At 43.3% G+C, this 22238-nt stretch overlaps 1 protein-coding gene across 3 annotated transcripts in view; it reads left to right on the top strand.

Annotated features, from left to right (window-relative positions):
• Positions 1 to 22238, top strand: part of palm1a (paralemmin 1a) — a 65891-nt gene that overhangs the window by 30568 nt on the left and 13085 nt on the right. For 2 of the 3 annotated variants that reach the window (XM_014216050.3, XM_082956747.1), the window contains exons 2-7: positions 1679 to 1724; positions 4528 to 4608; positions 15186 to 15307; positions 19276 to 19384; positions 21238 to 21259; positions 21393 to 21488. In XM_014216050.3, coding sequence (XP_014071525.1) covers positions 1679 to 1724; positions 4528 to 4608; positions 15186 to 15307; positions 19276 to 19384; positions 21238 to 21259; positions 21393 to 21488 — 476 coding nt within the window. The remainder of the gene's footprint in view (positions 1 to 1678; positions 1725 to 4527; positions 4609 to 15185; positions 15308 to 19275; positions 19385 to 21237; positions 21260 to 21392; positions 21489 to 22238) is intronic. The other variant, XM_014216051.3, reaches the window with a different exon arrangement.

The raw sequence follows: 22238 nt of genomic DNA, 5'->3' as shown, positions 1-22238 counted from the left end.
GCCCTGGTGTGATATAAACACTGTATGGTTTGGCAATCTTTAACTATTGTTCTGATGTAAGGGTAGACTTGGCCACAATTAATTTGAGTTTAGTTACAAATATAATGCGTATAATGATTCAAATGTGTCTAATAACACAAACTGCAAACTGGACAACAGTTGTAGCCTACTTACACTGTAATTACACTATACCTATCTACATATGAAGCTACAGTACCAGGTAAATACTGTACGTAGGTTTTTTGGGCACTTCATCTAAAGTGGGACCATATGACATTCACCGTGTGCTAATGTGTTTTATTGTGTTTGACTGTGTGAATATGTGGCCGCACATTTTTGTGGCCTGAATATCTGGAATCGATTAGCCAGGCATGCGCTTGAGAAACATTGTCAACAATAGGCCTACAGCATATTATCGCCCGACATCAATATTTTCTTTGTTCAATGACCCTTCCAATTTCTTTCTTCCTGTTTCGTAAGATGAATGGAATTACCTCGTGTGGTGATTGGTGACTGTTCATGTGCATCCTTATTTCCTGACAAAGATATCAAAATGTGAAAGTGTGAGGTGGACGTTCTACAGAATTATCCATGGTATCTATTTTATAAGTCAATACTTTCTTTAAGGTGTTGGTCATATATTTTCTGTTTTTCTGAAGTCAAAGAACTTGTGTGGGTTGTGGTAAGTCGTACTGTTGCCAATGAATCAGCTATTTGTGTGGTCGTAATTTTTTGGGGGCTTCATTCCACCTATTGAGTCCTATGCACGAGGTGTTACTTTCTTTGCTACAGTATTTGTTTTTTATTTGGGGGGGGGGGGTCAGTGATGTGAACTAATTGAACGGACATAATTCAGCTATAGTCCAGCAATTAACCATACACATACAGTATTGCATATACAGTATGACTAGGAGTTTATCCAGGAAAGAATGTGTGTCGGAAAGCTGATCTGCACATGCTCTGAATTCCTCAGGTATGAAAGCATAGACGCATACATATGTTTCCTCTCTAGTAAAACGCTTGACAGGCAGGAATTAGATATTACGACTGTCAATGAGACTGGAGGATGAAATCCAGATTTCTCTCTCTCTCTTTCTCTCTCTGTGTGTGTGTGTGCACGTTTCAAGTTTCACATTTTATTTGTCACATGCAGTGAAAAAAATAATATATCCCAAATACCTCCTCCCTATCCTTCTCTCTCTCTTCTCTCTCTTTCTCTCTCTCTCTCTCTGTGTGTGTGTGTATCATCATGTCCTTCTTCTTTCGATGTATTAGGTCTTACTGCCCGGTATTCTTTTCAATGAATGCTTTTGCAACATTGGGTTACCTCTTGTTTGTTTGAATTCGACGGCGATAGAAGGAGAGGGTGGGCGATGTTTGTTCATGCCTGTTTGTGAAATGAAGTTAATAGTTTGTAATTAAGGTAACCAGCGGTGGAAGGAATGCAACCTGGCCTTTCCCATACATCTCATTATGTTTTAAATGCAAAGAGACCCATGGTATCCAAAACCACAAACCTGGAAGGCCTGGCTATTTCTTAGAATGATGTCTTCACGGCCAATTGTCTTGTGGGTTTCTTGTTAAACAAGTTAACTAGCTCTCTCTCTCCGCCCCTCCCTCCCTTTCTTCCCCGCTCCCTACCTCTCTCACCCCCACCCTTTCTCTCTCTCTCTGGCAGGATGTCTGAGGGGCTGTCACAGCAGGAGAGACTCCAGGCTATAGCGGTAAGTGATGAGATCCTCCTGCCATATGTGGCTCACAACCGTTACACTTTCATGGCCAAAACACTTACTATACAGTATAATGTACACAGCGCACTCCGACATTACCGCGCAGCGAAACGATTGCAATTAATATGTTTATATACGGTAGTAGATGGACTGGTTTTGGTTTGATGGATTTGACGGGAGATTTCTTGCTCCACTTTCATTTCCGTCTCGAAGCGTTCCACGAGCGTATCCTCTTTAGTGGCTTTAATCATTAATGCCAACCGACTGGGAAGGAGAAATAAAACCTTTTGATCCCTAAGCCCATGGCTTTCAGCGTCTTCCTCCGAAGACACCCCCAACTCTCTCCCCTCTCTCTACTCTCTCTCTCTCCCCTCTCTCGACTCTCTCTCTCTCCCCTCTCTCTACTCTCTCTCTCCCCTCTCTCTACTCTCTCTCTCCTTCCTCTCTTTCTATATCTTTATTGCATACACACACACACACACACACACACACACACACACACACACACACACACACACACACACACACACACACACACACACACACACACACACACACACACACACACACACACACACAGACACACACACATACCCTATCACACACACCCTTTCACACACACAACCCTATCACACATACACTCAAACTTCCCTCCATTTTGTTTTTAGTTTTAGTAAGCCACAGAGAGGGGTAATGCAGCCTCTAATGCACCAATCGATCTGCACACACACACACACACACACACACACACACACACACACACACACACACACACATCAATCGATCTTTAAAGATTTTGCCTCATTTCTTTTCTCTGCCGTACCTCTTTATTTCTTCATCTCCCTCTCTCAATTTGTCTCTCCTCTCAGTCTTTCAATTTCATTCTGTCCCTTTTCAATAATGCTGCATGAGCAAAACTTACAGAAAGACTTAGCCAGGGCCAGTGCTGCAGACTGCACAGTTTAAATGGGCACTGTAAATATCACAAGTGTCAATGCTAATAACACTCACTTCCAATACATTTCCCACCACTCCCTTCCATAATAATGATAAAGTCTAAGGCAACTTAATACAGTTATTCTTCCCACGTGGGAATCAAACTCACAGCTGTTGTGTTGTAAGCTTTGTGCTTTAACCAACTGCGCCACTGGGCCAGCCATCTTCCTTGTGCCCTTGGTTTCCCCTTCTATTGTTGGGACAGGTCATACCATTCTCTCCTCTTCACCACGGCCCACTGCTTTCAGATGAAGCTTGTGCTGATGTGGCAGATATACTCTCTCTCCCATGTACCATGTTGGAGCCAGGCGACAGTGTGTGTGTGTGTGTGTGTGTGTGTGTGTGTGTGTGTGTGTGTGTGTGTGTGTGTGTGTGTGTGTGTGTGTGTGTGTGTGTGTGTGTGTGTGTGTGTGTGTGATCTGCAGGTCTTCTCATAGGGCCACAGATAGTGAAGTGAACTTTTTTCTTCGGCCAACTAGGGTGATTGCTTTTAACAGCATAGAAAGAGAACAATCCCAAATCAACCCCTAGCCCCTACCACTATGCCCCGACAAAGGCCTGGGTTTAGGGGCGAGTGGATTCTCTCGGATTGGACTCTAGTTGGCAGGGTTGTGTATTGTATTTCTGTGGAGCTGGCGTCTCTGAGAGGCAGGGCAGAGAGGAAGTCATGCCCAGTATGGCCAGACCTTTTAAACATAATACCCTGTCACAATGACAAATGCACGGCCCATTGTGTCTGTGTACGCGTGCGTCCGTGTGTGTCTGTGTGTGTGTTTGCATGCGTGTGTTCACGTGCGTGTGTGCGCGCATCCATTTTTGGGAGGTTGAATATGAAGTACAAGTCGTGTTAGGGCACAAGAGAGGACAGTTAAAGTCACGCCGTGTGTTCCTATCACCTTGAATCAACCATTTCTATAAAACCTTCTCTATTCTCAACATAGAGCACATGTTGATTTAGATTAGACAGTTTATTAGCACAATACGAAGTTCAGCCCAGAATGTCCTTTCGTACAACTCATATCCAGCCTGAAGGAGGGGCTCATCACTGTCAGTGATGTGGACACCGAGGGAACTTGAAGCTTTTCACTTTCTCCGCTGCGGTCCCGTCGGTGTGGATAGGGGCGTGCTCCCTCTGCTGTTTCCTAAAGTCCACGATCAGCTCCTTTGTTTTGTTTTGTTGAGGGAGAGGTTATTTTCCTGGCACCACTCCGCCAGGGCCCTCACCCTCCTCCCTGTAGGCTGTCTCGTCATTGTTGGTAATCAGGCCTACTACTGTTGTGTCGTCTGCAAACTTGAGGATTGAGTTGGAGGCGTGTATGGCCACGCAGTCATGGGTGAACAGGGAGTACAGGATGGGGCTGAGCACGCACTCTTGTGGGGCCCCTGAGTTGAGGATCAGCGAAGTGGAGGTGTTGTTTCCTACCTTCACCACCAGGGGACGGCCCTTCAGGAAGTCCAGGACCCAGTTGCACAGGGCGGGGTTCAGACCCAGGGCCCCAAGCTTAATAGTCAATAACATAGCACATGCCAAAGTCTGTAATGGTTGCAGTTAAGAGCTCTTTAGGAGGAGAGTGTATATGGTTTCCTCTGTACTTAGTAGGGGGTAATGGCCTGGTAAAGCTTATCTCTGTATATTTGGCCCATGCAGGAATCAAACTCACCATCATGTTGTTGCTAGCACTTTGCTACAACTTACTTAGGAACCTTCAGGGTTCCATAATCCATCCGTACTATTTACTGTTGGTTTATATTGAATGTCTTCTCCCCACATACTGACTGTGTTTTTCCTATGCTTCAACAGGAGAAGAGGAAGAGGCAGACAGAGATTGAGAATAAGAAGAGGCAGCTGGAAGATGACAGGAGACAGCTCTCTCATCTCAAGGTAAGAAGGGGGACAAGATGGGACACTGGGGGAACACTGAGGGTTGGATGGGACACTGGGGGAACACTGAGGGGTGGATGGGACACTGGGGGAACACTGAGGGGTGGATGGGACACTGGGGAAAACCGAGGGGTGGATGGGACACTGGGGGAACACCGAGGGGTGGATGGGACACTGGGGGAACACCGAGGGGTGGATGGGACACTGGGGGAACACCGAGTGGTGGATGGGACACTGGGGGAACACCGAGGGGTGGATGGGACACTGGGGGAACACTGAGGGGTGGATGGGACACTGGGGGAACACTGAGGGGTGGATGGGACACTGGGGGGAACACTGAGGGGTGGATGGGACACTGGGGAACACTGAGGGTTGGATGGGACACTGGGGGAACACCGAGGGGTTGATGGGACACTGGGGGAACACCGAGGGGTGGATGGGACACTGGGGGAACACCGAGGGGTGGATGGGACACTGGGGGAACACCGAGGGGTGGATGGGACACTGGGGGAACACTGAGGGTTGGATGGGACACTGGGGGAACACCGAGGGGTGGATGGGACACTGGGGGAACACTGAGGGGTGGATGGGACACTGGGGGAACACTGAGGGGTGGATGGGACACTGAGCATCCAGCTCTTGGGTACAGTTATTTTGGTTTCACAGTACAACAGGATTGGGTGCAGGAGTGTTGGAAAGTACAAATATTTTTTACTTTGAAGAGTGCAGTAGTGCCAACGTTGTCACGGCAACCCCTCAGAGAATTTGGAAAATGTCTTAGCCGTCCGAATCGCTATCTCTTATTTCACTTTCATCTCAGACATTTTGTATGTAGTTGGTGTTTTTAATTGAGCTCAAGATCCACCTAGCTAGCACATAATGTTCTGAGAACCATATGTTTCTTAAAGGTTGGTGAGAGTGTGGTTGTCCTTTGGTTGTTTTGCATACAACCTTCCCACAACTATCTGGGAATGTTGCAGGATAGTTTTGGAATATTCTGAGCACATTTAAGGAACTTGACAAAAAAAAAATATTTTCTTGGTATTTCATTACTTTAACGGAACGTTTCCTAAAAGTTCAAACATGGTTACATTTAATTAGATTTTTGGTAATGTTCTATGAACGTTCTTCAGCTGGTTTGACATTGGGAATGTTCTCAAATAGTTCAGAGAATGTTAAGAAACAACGTTCTTCTGTGCAAATTTCAGTACTTCAGCATAACGTTTCCTACAAAGAAAACATTAGTAACGTTCAAAGAAAGTTCTAAGAATGTTATTTAAAAACAAATACATTCCATTCTCATTGTCAACAAAACTCTCTCTATCCTCTATCTCAGTGGTCACCAATCTTTTCTGAGTCAAGATTACTTTCTGAGTCAAAATGCAAGCCGAGATCTACCACAACTTAAAAAACATAAGCCTATGCAACATTAACCAATTAAAAACTGTTATGTAGCGATGAGGCTTGTGCAGTAGGCTATAGGCCCAATACATTATCACTGCATATTGGCTATGCTTGAATTGCCCTGCCAGTGTTGTTATTCTCAGACCATTTAGAAATTATATATATAAAAAAATAGGTATATGATTACGCTGGTAATAGATCATTTGTTGTATTAATTGTGAGGCATTGCTGAGTGAGCATTTTTTTGGGGGGGGGCTGATGCATGCATCTGATGGTCAGTCTGAGGGGAGGGAGCAGCGGTGAGGCTGCCTCTCACCCGACTCACCGTCCCTCCGCTCTCCCTCCCTCCCTCCGCTGAGAAAAGGGGACACAGTCTTCCAGCTGATGGCGAAACTGAAGTCGCACTGCATTATTTCTGCCCCATGCACCAATTCATCCTGCTACTCCTATGACCAGCGAAAGTGAACACTTATCAGCACACTTTGCTATACTCATTCATCGCAGCTGCAGTGCTGGTTGTAGTGTGAGTGGATGTAGAGAGAACGCGCATTTTATGGCTTATAAAAGTGTTGACGGCGCTGAATAACAACTTAAACATGAACTTACTTATAAAAACAGCAGCTCTTTGCTGCATTCGTTGATTCTCTCTCTAGTCATGGTTTTACACGTTTTGAAATCTCACAGCACCAACTTTGCTGTGCGTTCGAGGATTCTTTTTTCAGTCTATGGCTCGGGGAAACTGCGTCGACACGGTGATCTGAGCTATCTGATTCGCCAGCGGTAGGCATATACTGTAGGTGCACTTGATTTGCACTCTGGGCCTGCCGGGTAGGCAGAGTTCTACCTTCAGACACATTAAGTGGTTCAACATTGGAACACTTTGCTAGGGCTGCTGAGTCAAGCGCACCTACAACCAACAATGCGAAACAAATAAAATAAATTGGGGTCTGTTTGAATAGTCTAAAATAAACAGCTTTGTATGAGTTTAAAAAAAAACATAGCATGCTAGCCCCATCCTGGTGGCCCAGTGGACTACTTCTTCCATGGATAGAGAACAGAAGACCACTGACGCTGTGCCACAATAAAAAATACATGTGTTTGCATGATTAATGTCTTAAGTAAATTCATTTCCATGTGTCCAATCTGTGCTTGGTGTTAACAGTTAAACTAAGCTAGCAGTGTTATTAAAACATTCAGTAAAAGTTTTAAGGAAGTGTAAGGGGTGCGTAACCGGTGGCAGGGAAGTCAGCCGCAGGAGAGCAGAACTAGGTAATAGCCGGAGCAGTTTAATTCCAAAACCAGCGGCATCAAGAAAATAACAACTCGGGTACAAAACCCGACGCGCACCAGTCGACATGTGCACAAGCACTTACAAACAAACAATACCACACAAAGACATGGGGGGAACAGAGGGTTAAATACACAACACGTAATGAGGGAATGAAAACCAGGTGTGTGGGAAAACAAAACAAATGGAAAATGAAAAATGGATCGGCGATGGCTAGAAGACCGGTGACGTCGACTGCCGAACACCGCCCGAACAAGGAGAGGAACCCGACTTCGGCAGAAGTCGTGACAGGAAGTTATAAAAAAAACTCCAAATAACCTTTACATTTCATTCAAAACATTTACAGCATTTAGAGAATGTTTTCAGAACGTTATTTTGCCATTTTAATTACCTTCAAATAACATAAAATGTCAGTTCTCAGAACGTTAATAAAAACTCCCAGGAAAACTTTCAGGGAACCATAGTAAAACATTCTCAGAACCTCCCTGCAACCTAAAAAGTTCCTAGAACAGGCAAAATGTTCACTTCCGTTCCCAGAACGTTTAAAAAACATTCCATTTTACCGGACAGGAAAATGATGGTTTCGTTCCCAGATCCAATGAGAAACCAAAATTGTACCTTCCCACAATTTCCAAGGAGTGGTATGGTGGCTTGAGTATGATGGTTTCCTACACCCTTTCCTTTTAATATAATGTTTATTTATGAGTGCTGCATTGACAAATCAGTTTTTAGGGGGGTAGTTAACCGTGCCAGTAAAGCTTGGCAGTGGTTGTGCAAGGAACTGGGCACCAACTCCTAAGGTCTAGAGGAGTAGAGGGGCCTCTCTATGGAATGAGCACAGCAGGGATCTAGAAGGACTTGGCTGGGGCTGGTAGAATTGATCTCCTGCGCTGGACATCAGTAAAGGATGTGTGTGTGTGTGTGTGTGTGTGTGTGTGTGTGTGTGTGTGTGTGTGTGTGTGTGTGTGTGTGTGTGTGTGTGTGTGTGTGTGTGTGTGTGTGTGTGTGTGTGTGTGTGTGTGTGTGTGTGTGTGTGTGTGTGTGTGTGTGTTCAAGGGTCCTGAAAGCACATGGCTGGACAGAGGAGGCCCTATGCTCAGACAGCAAAAGAAGAAGAATCCCTCTGAAAAAAAAAACTAAAAACTTTGGCTTTGAAAGACATCCTGTTTTGGGGCAAGAAAAAAACACACTTCCCCTGCTAAGTATGCAGTGCATTGTCTTGCCCTGATTTACTTTCAGCTAGCTGCATTCTTGTATTGTGGAAAGTGAATTTGGCGTTGTTTTTGGTTGCATGGCTTTTTGCTTTTATTCAGTTACTAATACTTGTGGCCTCTAAAACAAGCTTTAATCGATTTTCAATTACCCCTCACTTCAATTATGACTCACTTTTTGAAAACAACAAGAGTAAAATGGCACTAGTAAATATAATAAAATGTTTATAAGTGCAATCTCCATATTGGATTCTGTTACTCTTCTATTTCCTCTGTTGGCCCATGGATGGATTGAGGATCAATAGATAGTGATCAGGTCTCCACATAGGTTGTGCCCCAAATGGCAACCTATTCCCTACATATAGTGCACTAATTCTGACCAGGGCACATACAGTAGCGCTCTGGTGAAAAGTAGTGCACTTTATAGGGAATAGGGTGCCTTTTGGGACATATCCATAGTTATCGGTGAGGCAGCTAATACAGCTAGCCCAATGCAAGCAGAGAGAGAGCCGGGCCAGCCAGAGCGAGATAAGATCCAAAAACTGGACTCATTAGCAGTTTCCATGGAGCTCAACTGTCCAGGCAGCAGACACACTGGACAGAGAGAGAGAAAGAGGGAGAAAGAGGGAGAGAGAGCGGGAGGTAGAGATAGAGTGAGAAAGCGATGGAGTAGTGATATAAAAAGAGAAAGAGGGAGAGAGAGATGAGAGGGAGAGAATGGGTAGGGGATAGAAAGAGAGAGAAAGAGAAACAGAGATGAGACAGAGAGAAACAAATGTAGAAATAGAAACAGAGGGGGGAGAGAGAGAGGGAGAGGCAGGAAGCTGAATGGTGGGTGAATACAGACCAGTTGCATTCAGCTTTTTCACCTCACTGTCACTCAGCAAACATTGATGTTTTATTTCTGTTTATTTTTGATTGGTGCAGGAATGTAGATATTATAGGCTATTGGTCCTTGGGGTGGACAACAGGGCTGCGATAGGTTAATGCCCTCCCAACACAATCAATCCAGGAAATCTACTACAATCCAACTCGTAAATGGGTATTGTGCTGTTATTGTCTATAAAGGTTATTTAGATTTCTTAATTGAATTTCAGTACATTTCCTGAGTTGAGTAATCAAAATAGAAATGGCACCAGCTACCCTCTTAGAAAAAAAGGTGCTACCTAGAACCTTAAAGAGTTCTTCGGCTGTCCCCATAAGAGAAACCTTTGAAGAACCCTTGTTGGTTGGTTCCGTGTAGAACCCTTTTTGGTTCCATGTAGAAGCCTTTTGGGTTACATGTACAACCCTTTACACAGAGGGTTCTACATGGAACCCAAAATGGTTCTACCTGGAACCAAAAAAGGGTTTTACCCGGAACCAAAAAGGGTTCTCCTATGGGGACAGCCAAAGAACCATTTTGGGACCCTTTTTTTAAGAGTGTATGATGGTCACAGGAGGTAGTAGAACAGTAAAGGATGTCAGTTTGGGACTCGGTAACACAATATGCAGCTTGTCTGTTATTGTTAGAATTAGTCTGCAAATGTAGTTTCAGTACAACTCCTGCTTTATTATATTTCCCAGTAGAGTCAGTTTAGAAATGTGAAAAGGATATTGAGTAGCTATTATTATATAAAATCGCTTGTCTGATCATGTTTAATTTGCAGTAAAACATAATAGTGTGAAGCTAACTGCTGTGGCTAGTTCTGTGCCCCTGATGTTTTACAAATGAGTGAAATGCCCAGTTGGTGTGAGAGTGTGTGTACCGTATGTGTGTGTGTGCCTGTCAGTATGCATGTTGTGTGTGCACATCTGTGTATGTGTGTGTGTTTACGCGTATGCACATATACGTGTGTGTTTATTTATGGGGCATTGTGCTCCCCTAGAACAATGGATCAAACACAGGGTACATGTGTGGGAGCTGCTGTGGCTTTGTCCCCTTGCTTCCAACGGGGCGACGGTGTGTGTGTGCGTGCGTGTGTGTGGAAGGGCGTGAACAGGTGATGATGTCACCCAATCATAGAGCCCACCAGGGGAGAGGCAGGGAGAGCATACGCAGGGGAGCTGGATAAGAGAGAGAGAGAGAGTGAAAGGGAGAGGAGAAAGGAGGGAAGGCGAGAGGGGGGAGAGCGGTAGAGTAGAGAGGATTGTGAAACAGATCGCCTTGTAGTCATGTAGTAACCAAAAGTGTTAAACAAATCAAAATGTATTTTAGATTTTAGATTTTTCAAAGTAGCCACCCTTTGCCTTGATGACAGCTTTGCAATTATCTCAACCAGCTTCACCTGGTATGCTTTTCCAACATTCTTGAAGGAGTTTGCACATATGCTGAGCACTTGTTGTCTGCTTTTCCTTCACTCTGCGGGCCAGGTCATCTGATGCATCACTCCATCACTCTCCTTCTTTGTCAAATAGCCCTTACACAGCCTGGAGGTGTTGGGTCATTGTCCTGGTGAAAAACAAATGATAGTCCCACTAAGCGCAAACCAGATGGGATGGCGTATTGCTACAGAATGCTGTGGCAGCCATGCTGGTTAAGTGTGCCTGGAATTCTAAATAAATCACTGACAGTGTCACTAGCAAAGCACCCCCACACCATCACACCTCCTCCATGCTTCCCGGAGGGAACCACACATGCGGAGATCGTCCGTTCACCTACTCTGCATCTCACAAAGACAAGGCAGTTGGAACCGAAAATCTCAAATTTGGACTCATCATACCAAAGGACAGATTTCCACCGGCTTAATGTCCATTGCTCGTGTTTCTTGACCCAAGCAAGTCTCTTCTTCTCATTGGTGTCCTTTAGTAGTGGTTTCTTTGAAGCAATTCGACCATGAAGGCCTGATTCACGCAGTTTCTTCTGAACAGTTGATGTTGAGATGTGTCTGTTACTTGAACTCTGTGAAGCATTTATTTGGGCTGCAATCTGAGGTGTAGTTAACTCTAATTGACTTATCCTCTGCAGCAGAGGTATCTCTGGGTCTTCCTTTACTATGGCGGTCCTCATGAGAGCTAGTTTCATCATAGCGCTTGATGGTTTTTGCGACTGCACTTAAAGAAACTTTCAAAGTTCTTGAAATGTTTCGTATTGACTGACCTTCATGTCTTAAAGTAATGATGGACTGTCATTTGTCTTTGCTTATTTGAGCTGTTCTTGCCAATAATATGGACTTGGTCTTTTACCGAATAGGGCTATCTTCTGTATACCACCCCTACCTTGTCACAACACAACTGATTGGCTCAAACGAATTAAGAAGGAAAGAAATTCCACAAATTAACTTTTAACAAGGCACACCTCCTAATTGAAATGCATTCCAGGTGACGGAAGCTGGTTGAGAGAATGCCAAGAGTGTGCAAAGCTGTCATCAAGGCAAAGGGTGGCTACTTTGAAGAATCTCAAATATAAAATATATTTTGATTTGTTTAACACTTCTTTGGCAACTACATGATTCCATGTGTTATTTCATAGTTTTGATGTCTTCACTATGTAGAAAATAGTACAAATTAATTTAAAAACCCTGGAATGAGTAGGTGTCCAAACTTTTGACTGGAACTGTAAATACATAATGTTTTTTCTCAGAGAAAGGGAGGGAGGGAGGGAGGGAGGGAGGGGAGGGAGGGAGGGGAGGGAGGGGAGGGAGGGGAGGGAGGGACAAACCAGCTTATTGATAAGAGTAAGATGGTCAGGTCATGAGATAGTTGGGTTAGATGGATTTTTACTGCCTGGGGTTGAATTCATGAATAGTGATATTATTCTATGCTGGATACACTGGCGTGGCATGAGACTCTTTCACTGCTGCAAAAATAACCTTTACCCACATTTTCCTGCTTTTGAAAGAGATTGTGTTCCTATAAACCAGTCCCCTAAATTAACCCATCTGCCAAGGGGAAATTATGCAAATCCATCATGCTGCATTGAGCTGATTTCAGCCCATTCCTAAGTGGATGCTATTCATGGCAATGAATTTGCATTCACGTTACATTTGAACTAAGTTGGAAATTAACATACAGAGTATTAATGCATGATATGAATCCCGTCTACAGTTTGAATAAGTGTGCGTGTGCGCGCGCGCGCGTGTGTGTGTGTGTGTGTGTGTGTGTGTGTGTGTGTGTGTGTGTGTGTGTGTGTGTGTGTGTGTGTACGTGTTTAACTATACTTGCGAGGACATTTTGTTAGTCCTCACAAGGTCAAATGCTTTTTCTAGGGGGTTCAGGGTTAAGTTATAATTAGTGTTAGGGTTAGGAGCTATGGTTAGGTTTTGAGGTTAAGGTTAGGATTAGGGTTAAGGTTAGGGTACAGGTTAGGATTAGAGGTTAGGGAAAATAGGATTTTGAATGGGACTGAATTGTTTCATCACACCTTTGTGTGGCATATCAAGAAGCTGATTAAACAGCATGATCATTACACAGGTGCACCTTGTGCTGGGTGCTATAAAAGGCCACTTTAAAATGTGCAGTTTTGTCACGCAACACAATGCCACAGATGTCTCAAGTTTTGCTGACTGCGGGAATGTTGACCAGAGCTGTTGCCAGAAAATTGAATATTTCTACCATAAGCTGCCTCCAACATAATTTCAGTGAATTTGGCAGTACGTCCAACCAACCTCACAACCACAGACCATGTGTAACCACGCCAACCCAGGACCTCCACATCCGGGGGGATAGGGTGCTTTCTGTCTGTATTTCTATCTGTAATAAAGTATTTTTGTGGGGGAAACTCATTCTGATTGGCTGGGCCTGGCTCCCCAGTGAGTGGACCTAGCTGCCATGTGGGTGGACCTATGCCCTCCCAGGCCCACCCATGGCTACACCCCTGCCCAGTGTCATGTGAAATCCATAGATTAGGGCTTAATTTATTTATTTCAATTGACTGATTATGACTCTCATACATTTCACGTTTTTAGTTTTTGTTGTCCTAGGCTACCTGGCTAAAATGCTTGCTCGCTAGCCTAACTTCCTTTCATGGGCAACGATGAGCCAGCTAGTTAACATTAGCCTACTACATCTAGCTACATATTGAACTTCTATCCTCTCAGGCCAGGGGCACAATGTATGAATTTATGGTTGGATCAGAATTGCCGTTATAATCATTGGCCAGCACACAAGTCCAAATCCCTATCTCCATCCATGGCTAATTTAGGAAAGGGCCCATTTTAGCTAGCTAGCTAGCCACCAGAGGACGACACAACAAAATGTGCTGCGTCAACCTGTTTCTTCTTACCTTCTTGGTGTGTTGCGCAGTTTGAATATGCAGACCGTCGTCCGTTACATGATCAATGTGGCTTTTTCCCAGAAGCTTAAATCTGATGTGGGCAATGAAAGGGGTTCTTCAACAATAAATCCACTACATTGTTGTTAACTTTAGCTATTCTGGTGTAGAAAACTGCACTCTGGTAGCTAGCTAGCTACTTGCTACTGAAGTTAGCATGGCAAATGTAAATAAAAAACTATGTAGTTATAAAACCAAGAAAACAATATATAATCTACGTCCTCTGTCTCCTGCAGTTTGAAGAAACAAATTTAAATGGAATATTATCACAAAAAATGTCCAACTGTCACTGTTCACTATCTCAACCTCAATCTATCCAACAATGTCACCAACTCATCAATCTTCTAAATCACACATGCGTAGTATTAGGTTCATTCTCTGATCCTTTGATTGGATGGACAACATGTTAGTTCATACTGCAAAAGCTTTCCTTGGTTGGAGGACATCCTCCGGAAGATGTCATAATTACCATGTCGGTCTATGGAAGGGGTGAGGATCACTCGCCTCCAAGGTTTTGTATTGAAGTCAGTGTAGCCTGAGGAGGACAGAAAATACCTGTCCTCTGGCTACACTATGGCGCTACCCTAGAGGGCACTGTTGAGATTACTGTAGACCTTCACTGCAAAACAGTGTTTTTATCAGGTATTTGGTGACGTGAATATATTTAGTATAGTTTTATCTAAAAATGATAACCTTTTTGTTTCATTATTTTACATCTGCGTTACAAAGTGGGATTGAAATGAATATAATTGTGATTTTCTTTACTCTGTAATGTCAAAATGGGAAAAAATTAAATAACAAAAATTATGAAAAAAAAACAACTAACATACTTTGATTAGATAAGTGATCACCCACCTGAGTCAATACATGTTAGAAACACATTTGTGAGTGATTACTGCTGTGGGTCTTCTTGGGTAAGTCTAAGAGCTTTGCACACCTGGATTGTGCAATATTTGCCCATTATTCTTTTCAAAATTCTTCAAGCTCTGTCTTTGTCAAGCACATCCATACCCTGATGCAGCTTGACTGAGTGGCCATACAAAAGTTGTACGTATGGGGGACAGAGGAAGGGGTAGTCATTCAAAAATCATGTCAACCCCTATTATTTCACACAAAGTCCATGTAACTTATTATGTGATTTGTCAAGCCAAATGTTACCCCTGAACTAATTTAGGCTTGACTAAACAAAAGGTGTGAATACTTTTGCAGCAACTATTTGAGTTATTTAATTTTGATAAATGTGTTAACATTTGTAGAATTTTCTTTTCACTTTGACATGATGTAGTATTTAGTGTAGATCAATAAAAAAAATCACAACTAAATCCATTTCAATCCCACTTTGTCAAGCAACAAAATGTGATGAAATCAAAGGGGGGGTGAATAATCAGTGATTGATGTTCCTGTGCTCTTCTGTCCTGTCCAGCAAAAGTCCCTGAGGGAAAGATGGCTGCTGGATGGAGCTGCTGGCTCGGAGCAGGACGAGGCCAAGAAACAGCTTGCGGAGGACGAGGCCAAGCTCAAGGGGATGGAGGAGAACATCATTAGGTACGTCTACAACCCTGGAACACTGGTGTACCTACCAGTTGCTCTCGGTGATGTTTAAGATGAGGGAGGATGATTCTTTTGTTTTATGAGCACGGCCTTGTTTCTATTACAGCATATTGGATGACTGTCATTCATATTCCTATTCCATCCACCCAGCTCAATGTAACATTGATAGGTTTAGGCTACTACATGATACTCGAATTTTCCCTGTACCCATCATGAGGTTGCTACAACTTACATTGTAGAATAATAGTGAAGACATCAAACTAGGAAATAACACATAAGGAATCATGTAGTAACCAAAAAAGGGTTTTATATTTGAGATTCTTCAAATAGCCACCCTTTGCCTTGATGACAGCTATGCACACTCTTGGCATTCCCTCAACCAGCGTCATGAGGAAGTCACCTGGAATGCATTTCAATGAACAGGTGTTAAAAGTTAATTTGGAATTTATTTCTTTCTTAATGTGTTTGAGCCAATCAGTTGTGTTGTGACAAGGTAGGGGGGGTATACAGAAGACAGCCATATTTGGTAAAATACCAAGTCCATATTATGGCAAGAACAGCTCAAGCAAAGAGAAAAGACATTCCATCATTACTTTACGACATGAAGGTCAGTAGGTACAATATTTCAAGAACTTTGAAAGTTTCTTCAAGTGCAGTCGCAAAAACCATCAAGCGCTATGTTGAAACTGGCTCTCATGAGGACCGCCATAGTAAAGGAAGACCCAGAGTTACCTCTGATGCAGAGGATAAGTTCATTAGAGTTACCAGCCTCAGAAATTGCAGCCCAAATAAATGCTTCACAGAGTTCAGATAACAGACACATCTCAACATCAACTGTTCAGAGGAGACTGCGGGAATCAGGCCTTCATGGTCGAATTGCTGCAAAGAAACCACTACTAAAGGACACCAATAAGAAGAGGAGACTTGCTTGGGCAAAGAAACACGAACAATGGACATTAGACAGGTGGAAATTTGTCCACATTTTTGGTTCCAACTGCTGTGTCTTTGTGAGATGCACTGTGGGTGAACGGATGATCTCCGCATGTGTATTTCCCACCGTAAACCATGGAGGAGGAGGTATTATGGTGTGGGGGTGCTTTGCTGGTTACACTGTCTGTGATTTATTTAGAATTCAAGGCACCAGCATGACTACCACAGCATACTGCAGCGATATGCCATCCCATCTAGTTTGGGCTTAGTGGGACTATCATTTGTTTTTCAACAGGACAATGACCCAACACACCTCCAGGCTGTATAAGGGCTATTTTACCAAGAAGAAGAGTGATGGAGTGCTGCATCAGATGACCTGGCCTCCACAATCCCCGGTCCTCAACCAACTTGAGATAGTTTGGGATGAGTCGGACCGAAGAGTGAAGGAAAAGCTGCCAACAAGTGGTTAGCATATGTGGGAACTCCTTCAAGACAGTTTGAAAAGCATTCCAGGTGAAGCTGGTTGAGAGAATGCCAAGAGTGTACAAAGCTGTCATCAAGGCAAAGGTTGGCTATTTGAAGAATCTCAAAATAACATTATTTTGATTTGTTTAACACTTTTTTGGTTACGACATGATTCCATATGTGTTATTTCATAGTTTTGATGTCTTCACTATTATTCTACAATGTAGAAAATCGTACAAATAAAGAAAAACCCTTGAATGAGTAGGTGTTCTAAAACGTTTGACCGGTAGCTTAAGTGCACAGGTCGAGAAATGTTGAGTAATCAAGGGGACAGACAGTGACACATTCGATACCGCCATGCACACTCTTGTCTGCATCTAGCTGATCTAGGCTGTAATCATTAGTTCAACAATTGCAAATGAGAGTCTCTATTGGACAAATTCAGGTATGTTTATCCCCATTTCATTCCGTAGTCATAGTCAACATAGCTAATAGAACTAACATGTTAGTAAACCCGCTACAAACATGCAGTACAGTTTACAGTCAGAAAGCAGTTTAGCAGTTACACCAGTGGGCCCCGGTGGCAATAAATGAATAAAATCATGACTTGGAAGGGAATCCAGTGTTGGATAGCCATAGCCAGCTAGCTAACATAGCATCCCTCTCTGTTTGAGCCAGGTTTTTAAGTAGGCTAACTAGCTAGCTGCATTCTGTAGCTAAGAGAAAGTGAAAGTTAAAAAAAATACTAACAAATATAACTATCTCTCTCTGTTCAACTATTGTCTTTCTCTGTCTTTGAGTCAACTACTCACAACACTTTATACACTGCAGTGCTAGCTAGCTGTAGCTTATGCTTTCAGTAGTAGATTAATTCTCTAATCCTTTGATTGGGTGAACAACATGTCAGTACATGCTGCAAGAGCTCTGATAGGTTGGAGGACATCCTCCGTAAGTTGTCATAATTACTGAGTAAGTCTATGGAAGGGGGTGAGAACCATGAGCCTCCTAGGTTTTGTATTGAAGTCAGTGTACCCAGAGGAGGACGGAAGCTAGCTGTCCTCCGGCTCCATCATGGTGCTACCCTACAGAGTGCTGCTGAGGCTACTGTAGACCATTGCAAAACAGTGGTTTTAATCAATTATATGGTGACGTAAATTAATATATTTAGTATAGTTTTATCTAAAAAGAATACTTTTTAAAATGTTTCACTATATAAAAAAAAATACATTTACTGAGTAGGAGGGTCCTCCCCTTCCTCCTCTGAGGAGCCTCCACTGGTACCTACTACCTATACATTTTTCTGGATTCATTATATGTCATTATAGGCAAAATCTGCTCTTAACTTATAAAAACAGATAAAATCTTGATATCCTATTCTCTCGATATAATTTTGGCATGCCAGCTCACTGGCAATGTGGCCCAGCATATTTGCTATCAGTGAGATCGTTTGCAATGCTTCTTAGAAAATGTTTAATAAGTTTAACTCTTAGCTCGAAAGGAGTACAGATGTAGGATCTTAATTTGATCACTATGTTGTTGATGACAATATTCCTGCACAGCTGGAAATGCAAACTTGTAGTGTATTCGAAGTTTAAATGTATCAACCCCATACAAAACAATGCCCATTAATTATAATCCACATAATATTCACATTTCCTGTTGCTGCAGGATTATTTTCCTGCTTTTCCTGTTTATTTTTCCTATTTCACACATGTGTGTAGTAATACTGGAAATGTGTTTTTTGCATATCCGCTCTCCCTGAGACACCCTCAGAGAGCGGGGTCACAGCGAGGGTCTGTCATTCAACAGCAACCCTGGAGCACATCGACAGAGTTTTCACCTTGTCGGCTCGGGTACAGAAAGGAGACCCAGTAGCCAAGAACAGACCAACCTTCCACCTCCACCCCTCCCTCCTCGCTCCAACCATTTTCTTTCTCACTCATAGCAAAACAGTGTCATCAATCTTCTTCCCCTGGCAATCCAATTCGCTAATTAAATTCCTCCTGGCTGCTGTAGTGCTGGCTGGCTGTTGGGGCTCAGACTGGGGCGACATTGGCACTAAACTGGCACAGCACCCAATGAGCAACGCAAGCGAACAATTGCCGGAGCTAGGGAAAAGGCGGAACTGGAGAAAGCTAAGGAGAATCTTTTGTCCATTTCCCAAATAGGCGCTTAATTCTGTTAGATAGGCCATAGTGAGGAAGGACAGTGAGGTTGTTTTGGCATTGAACAATACCAGGACACTTAAAGAAATAGTTCACGGTTTAAGGAGGCTGCTAATGTTTTTCATTGATTTTGAATAACTCCTTATGCACTCAGCTCATTTATTTTAGACAAAAAATGCCAGTGCATCTGTAAAATCTGTAAAATCCCCTTCCCAATGGATGAGCACTGTTGCCAAAAATAACTAACATTTAAATTAGACAAGACAGAAATCCAAAACTGCTTTGGAACACTACGGCCCGTGAATGCGTGATGTGCATGACTTGCCAAGCGTTCTCACACTGTTTGTGTGTCATTGACCATGTCTGTGTGTGTGACTGATAACATCTCTCTCTGTTCTGCAGAATGGAGCAGGAACTGGAGGAGCTGGAGACGGGCGTGTCGGCGACCTCTACCAAAGAGAGCCTGACAGACGCAACAACGAATGAGGAAGCCAAGACAGCAGACAACAAAGTGAGTCTCCCTCGCCTTCTACCCCTACGAGGGCAGCTGGACACAGCAGGTCCACCGGACACACACACACACACACACACACACACACACACACACACACACACACACACACACACACACACACACACACACACACGCGCGCGCACACACACACACACACACACACACACACACACACACACACACACACACACACACACACACACACACACACTCCCCACTCCTGTCTCTAACAGTGTGTGTGTGTGTGTGTGTGTGTGTGTGTGTGTGTGTGTGTGTGTGTGTGTGTGTGTGTGTGTGTGTGTGTGTGTGTGTGTGTGTGTGTGTGGAGGGGAACGTTTGAAGTAGGGGAGTATGAGATGGAGGAATCAGAAGGGAGGGGAGAGGTTTAGCAGGCCGAAGCAAGCCTTGGGGCACATCGGAAAGCGAAAAAGCCCTGTGTACAAGTAACTGCCCTTGTGATAAACTGACAGTGGCGTGTCCACTTGAGCAAATGACATCTCAATATTATGCCATCAGTGATATCATTAGTGACGGTCCGGATGGGCCCGGAGAGTCAGACACTGGGTCTGACAAGCAGTGTATGGGGAACAGTTGTTGACAGGAGGGAGGCTCTTGTCCAAAGGGGAAGTTCATATTGACAGCACACACTGGGTAGCTTTTAACATAGGGGTTTCATAGCAACGGCTAGAAAAGATGCTCTGTCTCTTCGTTTTTCCCTCTTGAACTCGTTGGCCCTTTTTGCTCTTTCCTCCACAAGTTAATATCCACTTCCTCAACCTATCCAGGCTGGCACCGCTTTATTCAAAGGGAAAGTGCTTATTTAATGTGGCGTCTGTTTCTACCTCAAATCATTTTTCTTGCTTTCTTGTCGTCCATGTTTTTTTGTGGCATAAAAATAAATATTGTATGTTCCTTCCCTCAAACTAGGTTTTCAACGAAATACGTTAAATACTGTATGTGACATAATGTTCATTCATTATGTAGCCATGCTTTTGAATAAGAGTGTCTCTTCAAGAAACAAATCTATTGCCTCATAGCTGTGGGTTGTCAGTAGAACCGTTTCACTCAATCTGTTATAGTATTTTTAGAAATGGATGCTGTTCGACTGTGCGGCCACATTGATACAATAATCCCGATTGTTCATATTGCAGAAATAGACCCACCCCTCTATACGTGTGTGGTGGTAATGTATTTGATGGGTTTGACACTGAATTTTCTGAGTTTAATGATACATGGGTTAAAACAGTGGCGTAAAGTACTAAAGTAAAAATACTTTAAAGTACTACTTAAGTAGTTTTGGGGGGTATCTGTACTTAACTATTTATGTTTTTGACTACTTTTACTTTTACTTCACTACATTCCTTAAGAAAATATTGTACTTTTTACTCCACACCCAAAACACCCAAAAGTACTTGTTACATTTTGAATGCTTAGCGGGACAAGAAAATAGTCAAATTCACACACTTATCAACCGAATATCCCTGGTCATCCCTATTGCCTCTGATCTGGCGGACTCATTAAACACACATGCTTTGTTTGTAAATGATGTCTGATTGTTGTAGTGTCCCTTGCTATCCATAAATAAAAAAAATACAAGAAAATTGTGCCATCTGGTTTGGTTAATATAATTAAATTGTATTATACTTTTGATACTTAAGTACATTTTAAACCAAATACTTTTAGACTTTTACTTTTAGACTTTTACTTTTACAAGTACAATTTTACTCGGTGACTTTAACTTTTTCTTGAGTCATTTTCTATTAAGATATCTTTACTTTTTCAAGTATGACAGTTGGGTACTTTTTCCACCACTGGGTTAAAATACTGTTTTCTCTCTCCCTCTCTCACAGGCTCCGGCAGGCACTGTGCAAGGTAATACATCTTCAGTCAGATATTCTTCCTCCTCCCTCTCTTCTTTCTCCTCTTTTACATGTGTTCTGTGTTTGTCGCTCTTTCTCTCTCCCTGCCTCTCTCTTTCTCACCCCACTTTCTTGACCGCTTATAGAGGTCAAGGAAGTTACAGAGGTCAAGGAAGTGGTCAAAGTGCACACCAGCCCTCATCTGGAAATGTCTGGAGGTGCCTCAGATAGGATGAGAGCAGGTGAGTCTCAGTACCCTGTAGCTCACATACTGAGACATACTGTAGAGAGACGTCTTAGACAAATGTTTTGCCTCCATTTTTTTCACTCTTTAGAGTCTGTCATGCTAAGCGTATTAAAGTGATGTTATTCCTCTCATTGTAAAACAAACGTAGATATTCAATGTACCCACCCCTGTTTCATTCAGGAATATAGTAATTGATTGATAGGCAATTGATACATTATTGACTGATTATAATGAATCATTTAAGTTGCGTATGTACAATCAGACATGCAATAGAGTCTCCCAAGTGGCGCAGTAGTCTAAGGCGTCACTACAGACCCGGGTTCGATCCCAGGCTGTGTCACATGAGGCAGTGCACAATTGTCCGGGTTAGGGGAGGGTTTGGCCGGCTGGGATTTCCTTGTCCCATCGGCGCTCTAGCGACTCCTTGTGGCGGGCTGGGCGCCTGCAAGCAGACTTCGGTCGCCAGCTGGACGGTGTTTCCTCTGACACATTGGTGCGGCAGGCTTCCGGGTTAAGCGAGCAGTGTGTCAAGAAGCAGTGCGGCTTGGCAGGGTCGTGTTTCGGAGGACGCATGGCTCTCGGCCTTCGCTTCTCCCGAGTCCGTAGGGGAGTTGCAGCGATGGGACAAGACTGTAACTACCAATTGGATATCACGAAAAAGGGGTTAAAGTAAAACATTTTTTTTTAGGAACTCAGCAAAAAAAGAAATATCCCTTTTTCAGGACCCTGTCTATCAAAGATAATT

Source organism: Salmo salar, chromosome 10 (assembly GCF_965601325.2).
Source record: "Salmo salar chromosome 10, fSalSal1, whole genome shotgun sequence".
Taxonomy (NCBI): domain Eukaryota; kingdom Metazoa; phylum Chordata; class Actinopteri; order Salmoniformes; family Salmonidae; genus Salmo; species Salmo salar.
Note: the sequence above shows the minus strand (reverse complement) of the source record. Positions and strands in the feature narration are given on the sequence as shown.